Below are 18,436 nucleotides of genomic sequence, written 5' to 3' on the forward strand. Positions count from 1 at the left end.
CACCAACGTATAATGTTACACTATGTATATCTGTGGATCTGGAGCACAAACCCTGACTACTAATCAGCAGTCCCATACATTTCAATGTTATACTGCATGCTACAGTCCCATGTTATTTTTAATTAAAACTTTAATCCTACTGACAGGAGTTCTCAAAGACCCCCAAAGGTGTAATTTCCGTTATATATCATAGATGCTTTATTCTATCATCCCAAGTGTTCATGACTTTGTCAATCAATGTTCCTAATGACTTCATATCATTGTGTTTTAATTAGGGCTTTTTAACACCAATGTATTGAGGTCCCCGGGGGAACTACATTTCCACTTTACACAATATGCAAATTAACCGTAAATGTCCTCAAATAATCATTTTTTAAAATTACATTACGTTTCAGGGTTGACATTAGTTACTTATTTCTTACAATAGTTTATTCTTGGGGACCCCAGTCAACAGTAGGATGAGGGTTAAACAAGTAATGATTGGAATGGATAAAATGAAATAAAATGTGTTCTTATTCCCCAGGGCTCATTTCATCAAGTATGCCAGGGAGCCCACTGCATTCCTGCCTCAGCTGAATGAGTATCTTGGAAGTTCAGGATCAAGCTGGGACATGCAAGTGTTCCCAGGAAACACATCACAAGTGCACCTCTACAAACACACTTTTTTTCTTCTTCTTCTTTTTAAATCGTGAAAACTGGCACTGTGAGAGTACAAAGCAACACTATTCAAACCTAACTTGCAATGAAGCCAACCAGATCATTAAAACTTTTACAACCTGTAGTGTTTATTATGCTGTACTGCGAGTAGAAATGAAGTTGAAGTGAACCACTCAGTCTAAACTTCTGGCTGTGTGCTGAAATGGGCGTGGAGTAGTCTCAGTAACTCTCAGTGCTTCACCAGAAAGGGAACGGAAACAGACGAGTTGGGGACTTGAGGCAGCCAGCGGAGTCTCTGAGCGGCAAAATATGACAGAAAGTGGACCCGGCAGCGGTGTGAGGATGATGCCCGAGGTCCCCTACTGTCTTTAACCCGCAGGTAAGCGCCGCTAACCTCCAGCGAGGACGCTCGCTAACGTGTTACGTCATTTATTTATCAAAAGCCGAGTTAAGTGGGCACGAGGCAGATAAACCAGTCATTTTTTCACACGTCATATTTAGAAGTTAATACAGGTGTTTTAAATGGTGATTTGTATCATTTCTCGGCAAATTAAGCTGTTATAAGAAAGTGAAGGAAGCTGCGTCAGTCAGACTTTTATGGCATCTGTTTCATTATAGTCATAGTTGTGAAATACCTTTTTTTCCCCCCACTTTCTTTTTTTTTTTGTAAGTGATTGTAAACACATATTAGCACACCTCACACGTGCACTGCCATACCATTGTCAACACATTGGACAACAACATAATTTGTGGAGTGACTTTATAAGACTTAGACTATATTTAGTCCACTCTTCTGACATTCTTGTGGTTGCAGTTCACACGTTTAAAAGTGGAAGCACGGTTCAGTGGTATTTCCAGTTGCCCTTGCATACACAGGTAGGCTACTTTCTTTTTTCTTCTTCAAACCAGGAAGGGGACACTAGTTGGACTTTGTTCAAAGTTAGCTGGCAGGGTGGGATGTGCAGAAGTATGAGGTAGGTGTGTGTTGCTATGCAGGCATGGGCGTGCATGCTGTGACTCACTCCTTACACTGGGTAACCATAGCCTGTATACCTGTGTTATTGTAGAAGGCCGCTAGGCTGGGTGTAGCACAGACACACACTTCTGTGCTGGCTTCCAGACATATCAGACATGAGGAAACAATAACTTGAGTGCTTTGATCAGTTGTCCAATTGTATGCCAGTGAATAGTGTGTTTGTGTATTATTTGTGTGTTTGTTGCCTCCTTTTGATTCTTCACATCTACAGACAAAGTGTTCCATATTATATTCTCATGCCTGCCTGGCATGTTCAAGCTGTTTATCTTGTGAAGTTCTCTTTTAGCTCTTTGCTATTGATCTACACACACTGTGGGTTTTGACAGCGGGCAGTAGCTGTGGATCATAACTCCTCTATCCAGCCCATAATAATGTTTTCTGTATTTGCGGGCTCCATAGTGTGTAGTTTTGTGTTTATGTGCAGTTGTGTGAGTGGGTGTATAAACACTAAAAGGCTGAGAAGTGGCGCAAGCCAGGTCAAATGTGCCAGCAAGCATTGGCGTGTGCCTGTAATGGCTGTGAGCCAATACAGGTTCCTGCATGTTAATGCTGCAGCACACTGCTGGGCTAGTCTGATACTCCATAGATATTTTATTACTAGCACTGACATTTTGTACCTGCATCCTCAATGCTAAAAATAAATCAATGTTGCTTCCAGCAACAGCTGTAATGTGTGTGCTCAAGACTTCAAAGGTCCCTGAACACAAATGAACACAATGATGACCTTTGTGCATGATGCTTCAGTTTTATGCACAACAATCATTATTTTAGTACAGCAATGTTTCAGAGAAAGATATGCTATACAATTTAATGCAGGGTTCATGTTAAAAATATGTTGTATATAACGGTCAGTTTCTGTTCTTGTTTATTCTGTGAACTGCTTACATAATAAAGCAATCAAATATATACACATGCGCATGCTGCAAGAGTTTGTTTACTTGAAAGCAGAAGTAACACTTCATGTGCCCTGTGTACTATAGGCTTGTAAAGAAGAGAAGTGGACATGACAAGATGTTGTGATGATGTGCCTTCCTGTGGGTGTGAGTGAGAGGTAGATAGATAGGAGGAGAGAGGGAGGGAGAGCACATTTCTGCAACACTATTCATTGGTGCTTGACTATGAAAAGATGGCGTGAAAGCATCAGGAAACAGATGTTCAACACAAGGTTATTATATGTTGTCAGGCAGTGAGCTGCAATGCAAAGCTTGGATTTCTGAAGTGTACTGTGGTAAGTGCTGCAAAAAAAGGAAAACGGGGTCAATTATGTGCCTTTCTGTAGGAATTCATTTTGTGTGTTGTTTAATTCAAATGTCAGACATAAAGGAAAGTAACTAAAACCTGACTATGGGGGTGGTATACTGTTTCCTCATAGCTGTTTCCTGCTATTTCATCCAGGAGTGTTGCAAATTTTGGTCTGGTTATACTGGCTGGCAGTTTTTTTTTACCTGGTTGAATGTAGTGCAAATATATATATTTTTACAGTAAAGTTAAAGGAATAATTTCACATTTTCGGAAATTCTCTAATTTGCTTTCTTGTTCGATGAGATGATTTATTCTACTCTCATATATGAAGGTCCAGCCAGGAGATGTTATCTTAATATAAAATCTACATATCAGCACCCCTAACATTTCTCAAATTAATAATATTTAGTTTGTTTAATGAATACATTATTATATTTCCCGCTCAGTGCACAGCTTGGTATTTTTGTACGTGTTAAATATACTAGGCATACCATATTCAGTAGTACGCTTTAGAAGTTAGAAGTTCTGCTTCTTGTTTTTATGCTAAGCTAAGCCAACAATCTTTAGGCTGACGCTAACTTTTTAATATACAGATGTGATGGTTGTATTGATCCTCTCATCTACTCTGGGCAAGAAAGAAAATCATTTCATAAATAATTTATAATTAATAATGAAGAATTTCCCATGAAGTCAGACTATTCCTTTAATGATGTCATGCTTTAACAGCCAAAGTTGATCAAAGTCATCAAAGTGATATTTAAAGTAGATATTCAACTTCTAAATTCTTCACCTGCAGACTGTCAGATAGTTATTAATATCTGCTCTCTCTGTGTTAACAGTTCAAAGCTGGACCAGTTTCCTACACTCATCAGCTTCTTCCTGATGTGGCAGATGCAAGACTAGAGCATCATGTTGGAGCCTCCAGAGCCCAGCCAGGAGATTGAGGACTGGCTATGCACCCTCCGCCTGTCCCAGTACACCCTATGTTTGCAGCAGAAAGGCTACCACATTCTGGGAGACTGCAAAGACCTCACAGATGAACGCCTCTTGGAGCTCAGAGTGTTTCCAACAGGCCATCGTAGACGCATCCTCCGCAGTTTGGAAGCACTTGGTGTGAAGCAGCAGAGTGGGGGAGAGGAAGATGAAGAGGGAGGGCAAGAGAACCGAAGGGGTCGGAGGAAACCTGTGCTATACCCAAGACGTGTTTTCATGTACGATAAAAAGAGGGGGACTTCATGTCCGAACCCTCAGTCAAAGGACAAGAATGAGTGCGATTTGGAAGGGTGTCAGACTTTGCCTCCAGGAGCAGGACTGGGATCAGAAATTGAGGACATCCCAGAGAGCAGATATGTCCGCCCGCCTCTACCGGCCCCACGTAATCTTCAAAACATTCAAAAGTCCACTTCCCAACATACCAGAGTGCTTTCCTCTGTGTTGTCCTCCAGCAGCAGCAGTAGCAGTGAGTCTATCAACATTTCTGAAATCCCCTCAGACTGGGAGGTTTCCTCAGAGGAGCCTTTGCCGTCTATTACCGACCCAACCCTGAGTGAAGACCAAACAGGTTTTCAAGGCGAGATGGTGGAAAACTCCATCTATGAGTTGCAGGCAAGTTTTAAGGGTCGTAAAGGTCCACGGCCCACTCGTTCCTACCGGCTGAGACACAGGCCCGTCCCTGAGATCCCAAACCATGCCGTGCCACCATTTCTGGACAGGTATGGAGCTTAAAGTTAAAGCAATAGAAAATGTGAGAAATATGTTTATTTGTTTTAATGCTGAGAGTTGGACGCCAAGATTAATACTTCTATGATGTATTTGCAGTAAATATAATGCTACTGGAAGGGAGATGGTGAGCTTGGCTCAGTCTGTGGGTAACAAAATTCACCTACCGCCACCTCTAAAGCTTTCTATCTCCTGTTTGTGCCATAGTGTAGAAACAACAATTTACAGGGAATTATGGGGCAGACTATTTCTTGGCCGGAGTCTCCAGGAAATTACTAGTTGTGGTCAAGAAACAGATTGGCGTAAAACCAAAAGCTATGGACAGGGTAGGGCTGGGTACTGTTTAAAAAATGATGACACAGGTAACCAACCCAAGTACCATAAAATGATACAGATACCAATTGAGTGCTTTATTTGATACCCATCGCATTAAATTGAAGAACATTTGCATTGATTTACTATGAGCAAGTCTATACAAATAGTCCAATTATCTAGCTCTGAGTGCAAAAATAATCTATTGCAGGTATTTTTTGATGGGAGACGTTTTAATACTACTTGGTATTGATTTATTTCAGAAGATACCTTAAAGGTATTGAGTACCGACACCCAGCCCTAGGAACGAGCGAAGCTGCTGTTTTGCCCCTCTTCCAGTCTTTGTGTTGAGCTAAGCTAAGCATCTTCTAGCTGTAGCTTCATTTTTACCATAAAGAAATTAGATTTGAATCAATCTTTTTAGCAAAAAAGAATAAGCATATTTCCCAATATGAAATATTCAAGGTCTAAACAAGTTTTCTAAGTTTAAGCATAACTTGGTACTTCTCAGAATTGATTTGCTTTTTTGATACAAGTAGAAGAACAAAGTGGAGTGCCCCAGGATAATACTAGATTTGAACAGGAAAACAGGACTGACTTTCTTTACTTTCAGATTTAAACTTATAGAGAACCTGTAACCTTTAATTTCACATTCAACTTTATATTCGATGTACAGTAACAATCCTAATGCCCTTGCCTATAATTTTGAACTTCTGAACTGGGAAACTAACTTCAGAGTTTCACATCTCTATTCGGAAGGCCTTTATGTTTGTATGTTGCTACCGACTGTAGTTTTTCATGCACTGCATTGGTGGTTCTAATCCACTGATTTTTCTTCCTCCTCAGGAGCGCACCACCAGCACAAACAACCAGCCCTGAACACCTAACCGGCTTCGAAGGTCCCACCGGTGCAAACGGCATACAGAAAGGTACACACAGTCTTTCAGCTGCATCCGCTTCATCTTTGCCATGAATATTTCATTTGGCAGTAGAGTCAGCAGTGCCTGTTGTTTGCCCGGATGAAAGAAGGGAGAGGAGATGATGGTATTGTGTGGGTGGGGTGGAGGTATCGTGGGAAACGGCGTCGCCCCTGATTCAAGCATACATCTCACAGGGAATATGCTCTCTCACATCTTGTCCCTCAGCGAGACGCTAGTGTGTTTTCCTGTCGCCCGCCTTTTTAGAAGTTATTTAACTTTGCTAACAACACAAAGGATTGTAGTACAACCAGAACAAATATGTTCTGAGTTTGTCTTCTTCCCTGGCTGTATTGACTGGACGTAGCAGACCCATATGTCCCATTTGGCAAGGTAGTACGTGAGCTGCTTTACTGTATGTGCTGAGGTATATGTGTGATGACAATGTGCATGAATTTGTGTTGTAAATCCTGTGAATATGTCTTATTGGGACCATATCTGACCACATTGTGATGTTCCCTCCTCTTGTTATCTACAGCGAGTGTATCAACAGATTTCTACACTTAAACTCCCCTCACGTCTCTTTTTTGGCTTCACCTTCACTCCTTTTACTCCTTTTTCTGTGTACCTTCACTGGAGCAGTCTCTTGGCAGGCCTTGTTTTCCAACTTTCTCTCTGTGTGGAACAAGAGAGGGAGTAGAGGGAAGAAGAGAGGAAGGCAAGTGAAGTGGGTTGGGAGGCAAGAAGAGGACATGGATGCAAAACAGGCTGCGATATGGACAAAGAAAGGGAGCCAAGGCAGTCCCAGAGCAGGGAACAGGCAGCTTGACTAGCAAGCTAAATCTCACTTCACAGCAAGGTCTAGCAAGGCATTGTTTGACATATCATTTTACCAAAGCATATTTGGAGGGTTTATTCCTAGATGAGATCCAAAACTTTAAAAGTATCCAGTGTAGTTGCACAGAATGACTGTTTCACTCAAAAGTCGAAACAATCGAAACTTGCTATTGGAGGCTGACTTGAGGCTTTTTTCTTTAGCAGGCTTTGAAGACAAAGTAGCAAACTGAAGCACACCAAAAATAATAATCCATTTGAATTTTGTATCTCCTGTACACCAGAATTTTCCTGGATTTTTATTGACACTCTTTAGTATTTTACTATTTCATCTTGTGAGATTTTTATATCAGTATTTTAAAGTTTTGGGTTATGGACTATTGGTCAGACAAAACAAACAAAATGATCTGTTAATGTTTTCAGTTAATTAATGTAGCAGCATTTTATTTAAAATATAACATTTGCTAATTAGCACACTGATGGGGATTTTACTTTTACTTTACTTTTTTATAGTATTTTAAAATGTATATGGTCTATTGGCTTCCTGGGGATATTGTCTTGCCCAAACAAATCATTTTTAACTCAAGGTCAATTTACAGAGACTTTCCAGAGCTTTCTATCCATCTCACCTCTTGATGGCTCAGTTGGCATATTTCCCCCCAGTTCCCCAGGGGAATTCACAACTCATGACTAACATGCTAATCTGTTTGGTGATTAATTTAAATTCAGATGGCGGGTTGTTTCCTCCCTCCATGCTTAGTGTCGGAGTGACACAGACAAGCAGTAATAACAAAGTGACGTGTAACTCCCTCACTTAAAAGAGGCGAGACTTCATTCAGAACAAAATCAATCTCCTCACTAACTCTGAGCTGATGGCTTCCCAGACTGCGACTTGAGAGAGTCTGGTCAGGAGCAGATAAAGAAGCAGAATGGTAGACTGAGAGAAACAAAGACAAAATCCCAAGACCCGGGCCAGTGAGGGAACAATAAAAAGAATCAGACAGGAATTGAGTACAGTAGCGTCCGGCGGCCCTCGAAGAGAATCACTAGTGGCCTGAAGGTCGGCTGATAGATGATGATTGATGGTTGCTGTGTGCCCACCAAGCATGTCCATAGAGAGGGCCGCTGTGTTGGAATGGATTCTATCATCAAGTAAACTGACCCCTTCATAAAGCTTACCAAGCCCAGTACATGCCCTTTGCTCCCCTCTGTAATGGTCCACATTGTTTGGATCTGCGAATTGGTGTCTGTAAAGCTTTAAGAAGGAGTACATTTACGTCTGTATGGATGTGAGTTTGTGTCTATGCCTTGTTTGCGCTTATTTGACTGTTCATCCTTTCATGTCTGTGTTTGTCTCAAGGCATCTTTATGTGTCTGAGGGTGTTTCGATCTTCATACGCCACTTTCTAAGTGCATTTCTGTTTCTCGTCAGTGTCTATGTGTGTGTCTAGCCCGTGGCGGCGTCTTCTGGCCCTCACCATCCTCAGGAGAGGGGGGTGTCATTTTTCACAGTGACAGGCAGTGGCCCACGCAGGGTGGCCTCGGGTCTCCAGACTAATAGTGTCTGGCCAGCATCTCTCCTCTCTTCTTCTTCCTTTGCCTGCACCGACCACAGACCACGGTCCCTGTAAGAGCAAAGTCAGAGAAATGGCCTTGGCAGACACTCAGGCTGTTTGATACAGACTGAGGAGGATCATACTCCCAGTTGGGCAGGGAAGAGGCAGAGGCAGAGAGATAGGCATGCTAAAACAAAATTTAATTGGTTTACTGGCTTGCATGGATCAAGGGTTGGCACATTTATTCAGATCAATGAGTTGGTTTAATCAAAGGGCACTATAACATCTGATGGGTTTAAAATTCAACTGGAACAATTCTGTTAAGCTCCTTACTTTCATTCACCATGTTGAGGCCTTCACACTGTATTCTGCAACTTTCAATGCCGTGACAAAACCACTGTTGTGTTGTCTCTGTGTGTCCTTTTTAGCTCCACTTCAAAGAACCTTGACGCCTATTGCTCCCTATGGAGAAACGTTCCTGTACAACAGACGAGAAAGTGTTCCGGTAAGACAGTAGGCTATACACTTCCACTCGTGGACAGTGAATAGCAGCTTGCCAAAGAGGAACAGACATTTCTCAGATCTTTAACACTATCAGCAGTGTTGCAGCCACAATCTACACACTAAACTTCCCTCTGTGTAAATGTTGTCACACATAGCAGAGTGTAAAATGTGCCTGTTTCAGTTTGCCCCCTGAGGTTAATAGAAATGTCACCTAGCCACTAAAGTTAACATAGCTTAGTGCACCAACAAGATAACATTGTCTAACTGAAACATGGACACTTTCTTTTCATCTGATGCTAATCTCTTCTATGTTCTATAGGACCAAGGAGGTAAAGAAGTGTTACAGAAGGGTTTTAAGGACAAGATAAAACAGAAAAAACTGAGGTACGGTATGCTGATGTAAAACAGAGGTTCAGATGTTCAGAAAGAGAACTACTGACCCGATGTTTCTATGGTTAATAAGTCTCAGGATCAACATATGTAAACCACGATAGAATCATATCATGTTTTAGTACATCACATGGTTAAGCAAATGCAGTCCTGAAAATAGTGGTTGCAGCCACCACTCAAAGCACAATGTGATATAATCTGCTTTCATGCATCTTTGCAAACTGGTGTGATGTTTTAAAATGGTCTGGTATTGAATATTCTGATGCAAATATGTGGCCACATCTTTTTGACCAATTATATCCTGCTCCAGTTATATACAGAAGTAGGCCTTCTGAAAGGAGGTTGTCAATATTTTTTTAAATGCACTTCTCCAATTTATGTACAAATGTATTTATATTTTATCTCCAGTTTAAGCTCACTAGTGAACATGTTAGGGTATATCTTACTTGTTTAATTTTTGTTGTTGCTGTCTCTAGGCTAAGCTAGGTTAATAGTCTGCTGTCTTTAGCTGCATAATAAGCTCACAGACATGAAAGGGGTATCTTTTCAGAACTCTCAAAAGCAAATAAGTGCATTTTCCTTTAAGGCCACAAATAAAAATCTAAACTGAGCAGTCAGTATTGGCAATTGTATTATATTTTCTACATAAAAGGTCAGTTAGCTGCTAAATGCTCCACTAGCTAGTGGCTAACTGTGGCTATTAGCTATATCATGCTTAGCAGGTAGTGTACAGCAGGTTTTTAAAGCTTTTTCTCTTCCTTCCGTGGCCAGAAATGGAGAGTTGGGTAGTTAGGATTCATCACTACCAGCGATGCCTTTCACGTTACTCATTCTTATTGCATGCATGTTTATGGTTAAAATATCAGTTATAGTTGCTTTGAATTCACAAATTGTACATAAGTAGATGAACATATTGTCACCTAACACATAATGTCATATGTGCCCCATTTAGAAAAAAGATTCTCAAACAGAAAGATTCCAAGGAAAAAGAGTCTCCTCCTGCTGCAGCTCCTCCAGACCACTACAAAGACGAATATTCGACAGTGGACGAGTGTGTCAGCATTTTGCCGCGAGGCAGTTTTGACCAAAGTTGCACAGTAACCTCTGACGCTCTTGCTGTTAGCGCAGCGGCCCCTGGCACCATCTCTCAGGGCAGCTCCTTGATCATGGTGGAATGTGACCTCTACTCAGCGCCTGCAGATGCTCTGGGGATAACGGGCAGAAATGCACTGCCTGATATTTCCCCATATGCATGCTTCTACGGAGCTCCTAAACACCAGGTGCTCAAAGTGGGTTGGCTGGACAAACTGTCGCCTCAAGGGTAGGTTACAATACTTCTCAAGCTTATAAATGCTATTAGACACATTAGATTACATTTGGGATTCAGTTCAGATGATCAGACATTAGGAATTCTTTATGTGATGTAATGATACATAGATCTGCATGAAATCCTCTGCAGTAGAGCTGTTGGCAGTCAGATTCCCAGCTCTGCAGCTCTGCATTTTCACTAGATTGCTGGTTAATGCATGTCCATTTCCTGTTAAAATAAATCTAGGTCTGTTTTCACTACGTTTTTGTGTGAATCATTTTATCTTAAATATATACGTGGTACAAAGTGTTGCTGGCTGGAATGGCCCAGCAACACCTCAACCACCAACCAAGCAGTGGTTGAGGTGTTGCTGGGCCATTCCAGCCAGCAACACTGTTATTTTGCAGGCCCTTTTCATTGTGCAATTAAAACTGATAAATGGTATTAGATACAGAAGCCTTAAGCAGATCTATTCATAATGCATAGCACAATCCAACAGATAGGAAGTGGAAGACAGCCTTGTAGTATTGATATGTACAATAAGTCCACTTCCGCTTAGTTGGGCTTTTTCTGGCAAAACGACAGGGCATTTTCTCTCCACTGTCTATTGGAGCTTCGTATTTCACTGTTGCTCAAAGGCAGAACTATCAATCATTTACTTCCTTTTTATATTCTCCTTCAACACCTGATTTGCATAGGTTTGGCAAACTGCCCTTGGGCTGTTGAATATTCAAACTGAAAGTGGCCATTTGTTTTGATTATGCTAATTGACAGCTGTTGATACAACTCTTGACATTAATGAATCAATGGCAGTCTTGATGAAATATGAGTACCTGTTCAGAGCATATTTAGGGACTGGCTTACTGTTTGGGATTTTCTTTCCTTTTGGCTCATTTCACTCGAAAACTGGCTTAGTTTGGTTGAATGAGCCAGATGGATTGAATTTGGAAGTGCAAAGAAGCATATTTTCACCTCACCCTTTCACCTTTCTTTGCAGGAAGTGTGTTTTTCAAAGGAGGTGGGTGAGATTTGATGGCGAGAGTCTGGCCTACTACAACAATGACAAAGTAAGTGTAATATGCACTCACTGTAATGGCTGCTAAAGCTTAAAACCTTTTGTGTGCACATGTCTACACAACCCTGCTGACAACACCCTCAGAAACCACATTCACACTAGCAAAGACCGTTGCAGCAAACTATACCACGAAAGGGTGAGCCAAGTTCTAAGTGTTCTCTTCTTTTTCTCCTCCTCCTCGTTCTTATTGTCATCATCATCATCATTAGCTTGGCAGGGTAAAGAATGAGGGCAAGGACGGAGCGACATTACGCCATGCATGACAGGCCAGCACTCTCTGTGCCCGCCCAGCCATACAGTAAAGTACATTGATGTTGGCACCTGACCAGTTCCTCGGGAAAGGGGAGGGAGAGGGAAGACTCTCCTCTCTTTTTTGACTCCCTCAGCATTTCTCCCCCTCATTGCGTTTTTATTGAATTTCACTACAAAATTTGCAAATATTTTAAACAGTAAAATCCAAAAGTGTTAAAGTGCAGACATTTATAAAGTGCTTAGAGTACAATGATCTTGTATAAAGTCCATGGAAGGCACTGAGATTCATCTATACTTCTCCGATGAAGGTCAGCAAGTACTTGTTTGAACACTGTGTCGATTACAGTCTGCTGTGTTACCATGACGCATCTTTGTTTTGCAACTTTTTAAATGCACAATGCTTATAATTAATTGTATCCGTTCTGGTTGTTTAGCAGTTTATCTTCTTTAATACAATACATGACAGATTGATAACATAGATTAAAATTTACTTCAAACCGTTTCAGTTGATCTCAAACTTTCTGTGGTCTGTAACACTGCTGCGTCTCATCATCATGACAGCAAATAATTTAATGCTGTTTTGTCGTTACATAACAGGAAGTGTTTCTGCAGATATCAGCTAATGTACAACTCTACTTTAATCACCTCTGTGCTATCATAATTTAAGTTTTTATAGTTGATTGATATTGTAAGCATAAACAATAGCAGTAACTTTGCGCACATGGCCTAAATGTGTTCCAGTAAAATGTTTGTCTTTGTTAATTTGTTTAGGGGGGCTGATGGCTAAAATATATGAATTCATAATTATTTTATCAAATATTTTATGGTGAGTATTAATGTTAATAAGATGTCTATAATATCTATATATTAGATTCATCACCTTTTTTATACAGTAAGCAAAAAACAGCTTCATACTGTAAAAGAGTCCCTCATACAGCCACTGTGCAGAGTCAGACCTTGATTATACATTGAAGTGAGCATATTCATGACATCATCAACAAACAGCTGATAAAACTCAGTGGGCTGTCTGGACCTTTTCCCATCATTTAATTGTTTGATGGTCTGTACAACCTCATCTTCTATCACTCCAATACGTGAAGTGAAAGTAGGACAGGCTATATAATGGGCTAGTTCTCAAAATGGTGTTCACAATTGCAGTGTCAGTTTCTATTTACTTCCATGCAGTTGCTATGCAATCTCTAATAACTTTAACTTCTCTTTTCATATTTTCATAGAAAACTGCATCATCATCATTCTTTTTATGAATTTAATGAGCTTAGTTCATAGTTCTTCCAAATTTAATAGAATGAACACGGTGTCCTTTTTTTATCTTTTTCTGATTGTATACTGTATATTATATATTATTATATGTCTATTTGTGTTTTTAAGTTTAATACTGTTTTTCAACTCTAGTTTCATCTGCTTCAAACTAAAATATTGATTTATTTTTGCACCAAACTCTTTATTTTTATTTAATTCTTAACATTTAAATATAAAGAAACTTCATATTCTATATTTCAGTATTTCTTATAGTTTAGAATCACATTTAGCTAGAATAGTCAATTGAGTCACTTTATGTATCTCTTAAATCTGTTATCAAATCATCATCTTTTAAACTCTGCCCAGTAAGTTTACAGAAATCTCAGTTTGCTGAGGTTCCTGATGACAAAAGTTTTTGTCCCTTCGTGAGTTATTTTTTTATCCTTTTCTTTGCCTCCCTGTTCCTTTCGTCACTCTCCTTTGAGCTGAGTTTTGAAATTTCACTCAGCATTTCCTACCTCCTCATCAAAAAGAGGTAGAGAAGGGTGGGGTTGGAGTAGAGTATTGAGGGTTGAAAAAGCCAAAACTTAAGAAAGATGCATACATGACAACATTTTGACCTCCACCTGCGTAGTCCGGACAGTGTTATTTTTTCCACAACCTTTTTGTATTGATTCCATATTTAGAAGTGGTCATTGCTGCAGATTTAAATGAAAATCAGCTAATCAGCCAAAATGTTTCTGGTTAATTAGCTGAAGGTGGAGACTGAGTATGAATGAGCTCTGTGCCAATTCAAGATTGACAAGAAAGACTAAAACATAGCATATTCAGTATTCAGCACATTTATCTCCCAAAAATTCTTACACAGAGCACATACTTAAAATATATATACCTTACAATCATTCATACTTAAAAAAAATAAAACTGTTATTAAGACCATTAAAATTGCTACAGCTTGAAAAGGACAGTGAAACAATGTTGCACTAGTACTTCACACTGTTCCAATGCTAGTGCAATACTAGTGTACTGTATCCTTTTATTGAAATGTTACTGTTGAATGTCAATCATCAAGGTTTGATTTTGGTCAGTACTGCATAGTACAGTTTGACACAATAAGGTAGTGTTGAGTTTTCATACCAAACAGAAATATATATAAACCTTTAGCTGCATCAAAGGTGTCAAATTGTTCTTCATGTATTTGAAAATTGGTTTAACGTTAAGCATACATGACTAGTACATGAGGAATTTGCAAACACACCTCAAAACAACTTTTAACTAGTGTATTCACTCTTCTCGAGTGAGTCTCAAGAGGTCATAACCTATCCGACATATTGTGATTCACCTTCGTGTTCTTGCTAATGACCGTTGGATATAACTCGCACTGAGAACAAACACATTTCAGTGCGTGCGTTTGTTTGTGTGAGCGGTGACCTCGGCACCCCCCCACCCCCCTCCCAGGGCCAGCTCGTTTTCGCTGCAGCAGCATTGCACAACATCACAATCAATGATGTGGGACCTGTCTGATGCCTGCTCGTTAATCACTTACTAATTATAGCCCTCTGTGCTCGCTCGCTCTCTTTTTCCCCTCGTTTTCTCTTTCCATTGCATTTGTTGCTTTATTTATCAGGACACGCTCCGTCGCCGGCGGAGTGGGATTAGGCAGGGAGGCCAGCGAGTCAGCACTTTATACACCGTGTCACTGTCGGCAGGGAAAGATGAAAGTTTGCGTGTGTGTGTATGAGAGAGAGAGAGAGAGAGAGAGAGAGAGAGAGAGAGAGAGGGATAGAGAGAGAGATGTTTGGACTTTTTTAAAGTCATACTACCAATGTGACTCTCCCCTCTGAGAAAGCATAGGGCTTCATCATGTTTCGGGTGAACGGCGAGGTCGCTCACAATCTCTCTGTCATCCCTGCTTTGTGCGGCCAGCTGAGGCCCAGCACCACCCTGCTTGCTGCACAGTGCCACCTCCACAGGGTGAGCGCGAGGGTAGGAGAAGATTGCATGGACAGACGGGAAGTCTCTCAGCACCACTTTATGTCAGAAATTGAAATATGACTCGTGGTTTGCTTTCCCTCACAGTGCGGACACATGTATGTGTGTGCTTTTATAGCTAGTACAGAGTTCCTAAGATTGCTGCACTGCTCACACTACAAGACCACATTGTTCTCAGGGTGACATTAGGGTACAAAAACTATGCTACTAATAGGGCTGATTTATTGTCATTGTTGATTAGTTTGTCGAATTCTTTCATGATTAATTGAAATTTGTAAAAAATACCCATCACAATTTCCTAAAGCCCAAGATAAATATTTTCATTATTGATCAATTGTTTAGTCTATAAAATAGTCATAAAATAGTGAAAAATGTCCATCACAAATTCCAACAGCCCATGAAAAGATATGACTTTATTGATCCTCGGGGAAATTCAGCTGAGAAAGAGGCTGAATAAATATACATAGAATAAGACTGAAAAATCGAATAAAATGCACAATAAAATAAATAATGTAATAAAAGTGTATGTGCGTGTGGTATATGTGCAAGAATGAAGTGCAGTCAGTGGTAGGGAGAAGTCATCATCGCAAAGACAAAGATATTAACAGGATATCATACAAGGAAGTGTTGCCGATTCATTTTCTTTTGATTGACTAATCGATAAACTAACTAAAACTTTCAGCTCTAATTCAGTTAGATAGCACATGAACACATTTGAAAATGAAACTAGAGAAATGACTGAAACTCATTATCAAAAGAGGTAATGATACATTTTCTATGGATTGATTAATTGACTGTTAATTTCAGCTAATTATGATATAATTCCAGTTGTAGACATCTCAGACTTATGTGAACGATTGTAGGATTCAATAAAAACACACATCAAGTCATTGAGTGTGCATTTATGGTCTGTCATAGGCCACTTTTGGGGACAAATTTCAGACTTAGGACCAGTTAACTGTGGAGGGTTGTCTAAATGGGGACAATAAATTTAACCCAAAAAAGCTGATTTTTGGGTTAGTGGTTATGGTTAGGGTAAGCGTTAGGTTTAAGCAGGGTTTAAGCAAGTAGTGGTGATGATTCAGGTCATGGTAGATATCCAGGTTATGAATGTAAGTCAATGTAATGTCCTCAAAAGTGACCATATTCTGATATGTGTGTGTTTGTGTGTGTGTGTGTGTGTGTTGGATACTGTTTATCTCCCATCTGTGATTCTGGATTTTTTTCTCAGATCTTTAAAAAAAAAGGATTTTGGACAAACAAGTGGTAGCATAAGTTTTGTAGTGTGCACTGGGATTTAGTTTGGACAGACACGGGCATGGTTTGATGTCATGGTGTGTTCCTGTACACAAAAACAAAAATACCCACACACTGAAACATTCCCATGCTTGTTCTCTTTTTTCAAACTTTCACACCCAGAAAAAAATAAAAAAATAAAACTCGCTTGTAGTTTGAAATCCTCTGGGATCTGTCAGCCCCAGACAGAACTAATCGCACTTAATCACAGTCGCTGCTTGAAGGTCTCTGGCCGCGGTGATGTCATCATCGGGGTAGCGAAGGTGGCGTGGGAGAGTAGCGAGATCCTCAGTCTCACTTCTCCCTCACTGCAGTGCTCGTATCCGATCCGTCTCATCAATCACCCCTTTCTCCTGATTTCGTCAACACCGGGATTGACTTGGGAGAACGCTTTGGGCCTGAGATGTATAGTCTTCTGGGTCCTGATGTGGTGTCGTGTGTGTCTGCGTTGGTGTGTGTGTGTGTGTGAGTGCTTGTGAAAACAGTCCAAAGCCTGGCTTCAGGGTAGTGAGAGGAGGAAGTGAGGAGGATGGCTGCGAGGGATGAAGGGATGAGATGATGGAGGAGGAGGGGAATGAGGCTGGATAGGAGGCCAAGGGGGTGATGAGGTTTTAGGATCGAGGATCAGTCTTTCAGTGTGTCAGTCTGCCTGATTGTCTGTCTGACTGTCTGATGCTGCAGATCTCTCTCTTGCCAAGCCTGAAAAGCTCCTCTGCTTACTCTTCCCAAGATGCCTCTGCTGACACTTACTGTAGCTGTTGTTCAAAAGAATACATAGAGGCTTTTCATCTCCTTGATTCATGGTTGGTTTCATTAACTTTTCATAGTTTCATGAATTTAAAATGTTTCCTTTCATATGCACGCATTGGTCTGAACATATTTCAATATCCAAGACTTTTTTTAATTAAAAAAAAAGTTTATTCTAATAGAGGTAGATATTTGTAGTTTGTGATCAAGCAATATGATCACATTAATGTAATATAGAGAGACATTTAAGAAAATAATCAATAATTCAAATTCACCTCTGGGCCAACTCATGGCTACATTTACAACTTTAAATTTGAAGTGTTCCCTAGAAGCCCCCTCCCCGCCCCCCCCCTACACAAAAAAGCTGCTCTGACCAATATTTCTATATTAACAATAGATAAAATGCTTATATGTCATATGAAGGGTCATTCATAGTGATGAACCCACAGAGAATTATCATGTGACAGCTCATTTTTATAGCACCTTTCAGCTCACTGTTTTGGTTTTACAGCCCATAACTTTATTATTTTTAGTTCACTCATGCTGTTATCTTCAGCATTACTTTCAGCCACAGCAGGAATCTGTAAAAACCATGAGTCACCACAGGCTGACAAAGCGGCTAACTAGTAAGCAGAGTAGCACTTAAGCCGCTGAAGAGCCAGATGTTTCCCTCTGAAGTTTGTGTAGAGCAAAGCTACTTGAAAAGAGACTGAATATTGGATTTACGTTTTTCAGCTGGACACAAACAAGACTCCAAAAGAATGCTAATGTCGTTCAGTGTGTGCTGTGTGTGTAAATGAGTCCGAGTTTGCTAACATGTTAGCTATATCAACTTGTACAGCTTGTCTGACCGCTGGCTAAAATTACAAAAAAACAAGTGATGAATCCAGCTATAAATTTTCAACCTGGCACCAAAAATGGAACAAAAATGAGGGCTTGGAGTTGAATTCTGTGAGACTTGACTCCCTTAAGACCTGAAAGCGCTTTTTTTGACCTTGATAAATTCTGCAACAATAAAAAATAAATGAGACTCCGATAAGCTGGCCTCACATGACTACACACTGTTTAATATTTAATTTAAAGGCCTATGCAATGAAACAAATGAGTCATAGCTAAAAAAAAAAATGCTGTAAAAATCTCCCTCTGTCAACAAAAAATTTTGAAAAGAAATGTTGGAAAAGGCCATTTTAATGTTCAGCATTCAGAGACTTGCGGTTGACTTGAGAGGTGCCGAGGACATGTTGGAGTTACTCTAAAAGGGGGGGGGGGGGGGGTCTCTTTGCCTCGGAGAGATCGTTTTTAAGGCACCTCAATTGGTAAAACACTGATCAGGCATTC

At 40.2% G+C, this 18,436-nt stretch overlaps 1 protein-coding gene across 1 annotated transcript in view; it reads left to right on the top strand.

The window, feature by feature from the left end:
• Positions 1-912: 912 nt before the first annotated feature.
• Positions 913-18,436, top strand: part of arap2 (ArfGAP with RhoGAP domain, ankyrin repeat and PH domain 2) — a 133,920-nt gene continuing 116,396 nt past the window's right edge. Inside the window, exons 1-7 of the mRNA XM_053342881.1 lie at positions 913-1,036; positions 3,775-4,647; positions 5,813-5,895; positions 8,702-8,778; positions 9,097-9,161; positions 10,120-10,488; positions 11,474-11,543. Coding sequence (XP_053198856.1) covers positions 3,845-4,647; positions 5,813-5,895; positions 8,702-8,778; positions 9,097-9,161; positions 10,120-10,488; positions 11,474-11,543 — 1,467 coding nt within the window. The 5' untranslated portion in view covers positions 913-1,036; positions 3,775-3,844. The remainder of the gene's footprint in view (positions 1,037-3,774; positions 4,648-5,812; positions 5,896-8,701; positions 8,779-9,096; positions 9,162-10,119; positions 10,489-11,473; positions 11,544-18,436) is intronic.

The sequence above is a fragment of the Scomber japonicus genome, chromosome 22, assembly GCF_027409825.1.
Source record: "Scomber japonicus isolate fScoJap1 chromosome 22, fScoJap1.pri, whole genome shotgun sequence".
Classification (NCBI taxonomy): Eukaryota; Metazoa; Chordata; class Actinopteri; order Scombriformes; family Scombridae; genus Scomber; species Scomber japonicus.